At 48.2% G+C, this 843-nt stretch overlaps 1 protein-coding gene across 1 annotated transcript in view; it reads left to right on the top strand.

Moving 5' to 3' along the window:
• Window positions 1-84: 84 nt before the first annotated feature.
• The window catches only part of LOC112082162, an 8,076-nt gene continuing 7,317 nt past the window's right edge, over window positions 85-843 (top strand). Inside the window, exon 1 of the mRNA XM_024149261.1 lies at window positions 85-265. Coding sequence (XP_024005029.1) covers window positions 85-265 — 181 coding nt within the window. The remainder of the gene's footprint in view (window positions 266-843) is intronic.

Genomic DNA, 843 nt, shown 5'->3' with positions numbered 1-843 from the left:
AGTTCGAGACGAAAATAACTGATCTGCTCAAAGACTCAGTGCAAGTGAGAAGAGTCGTCTCAAACTCCAACTCCTTCGGAAGCAATGCGCTTAGCAAAGGGTAAAGGGCACATAGGATCTTCCCGGAAACTTCCACGCCACCCAACACCTTCCGAAGCCAGGACTAAAGCTAAGTCCAGTCGAAGCCAGATTGGGGGCAGAGAGACTACGTTTAATCCGAGGAGGGATCCTACTGGTGCAGAACGAGATGGCCCAAGGGTAGATCGTCAGCACCGCCGAGAGGAATATATTGCTGGGCATCGAGTTACCCTGGAATCAGATCCAGAATACTATGAGGAGGACGAAGCTTCTGATCATAGCAGAGAAACTGTGAGACGAGATCGAGGCCGAGGACATGCACGAGATTATGATCCTCTACGTCAGCAGCTGCGTCATATCAAAATCCAGTATCCTCCTTTCCATGGAACCAATGATCCCGAAGCTTATCTAGATTGGGAAAGGAAGATGGAGTCTAATTTTCTGGTCCAAGGAACTTACGAGCTCAACAAGGTGAAGATTGCAGTTTCAGAATTTCATGGGTATGCGCTTCTATGGTGGGAGCAGTTGGGAGTCACCAGAAATCGCCTGAGGGAACTTCCGATTACTACTTGGGATCAGCTTGTTATACAGATGAGGAAGCGGTTCGTTCCAGCCCATCATCAGCGCGAGATACTCAACAGGCTTAGGCGCCTTGTCCAAGGTACGAAGTCTGTTCGAGATTATTATCAAGAATTGGAAACTTTGCTCATTCGTGCAGATTTACGAGAAGGCGAAGAGATGGTAATGTCGAGATTTCTTGGAGGA

Source organism: Eutrema salsugineum, unplaced genomic scaffold (assembly GCF_000478725.1).
Source record: "Eutrema salsugineum unplaced genomic scaffold, Eutsalg1_0 scaffold_1, whole genome shotgun sequence".
NCBI lineage: Eukaryota > Viridiplantae > Streptophyta > Magnoliopsida > Brassicales > Brassicaceae > Eutrema > Eutrema salsugineum.
The sequence above is the reverse complement of the archived record's forward strand: the minus strand, read 5'-3'. Positions and strand labels throughout refer to the sequence as shown.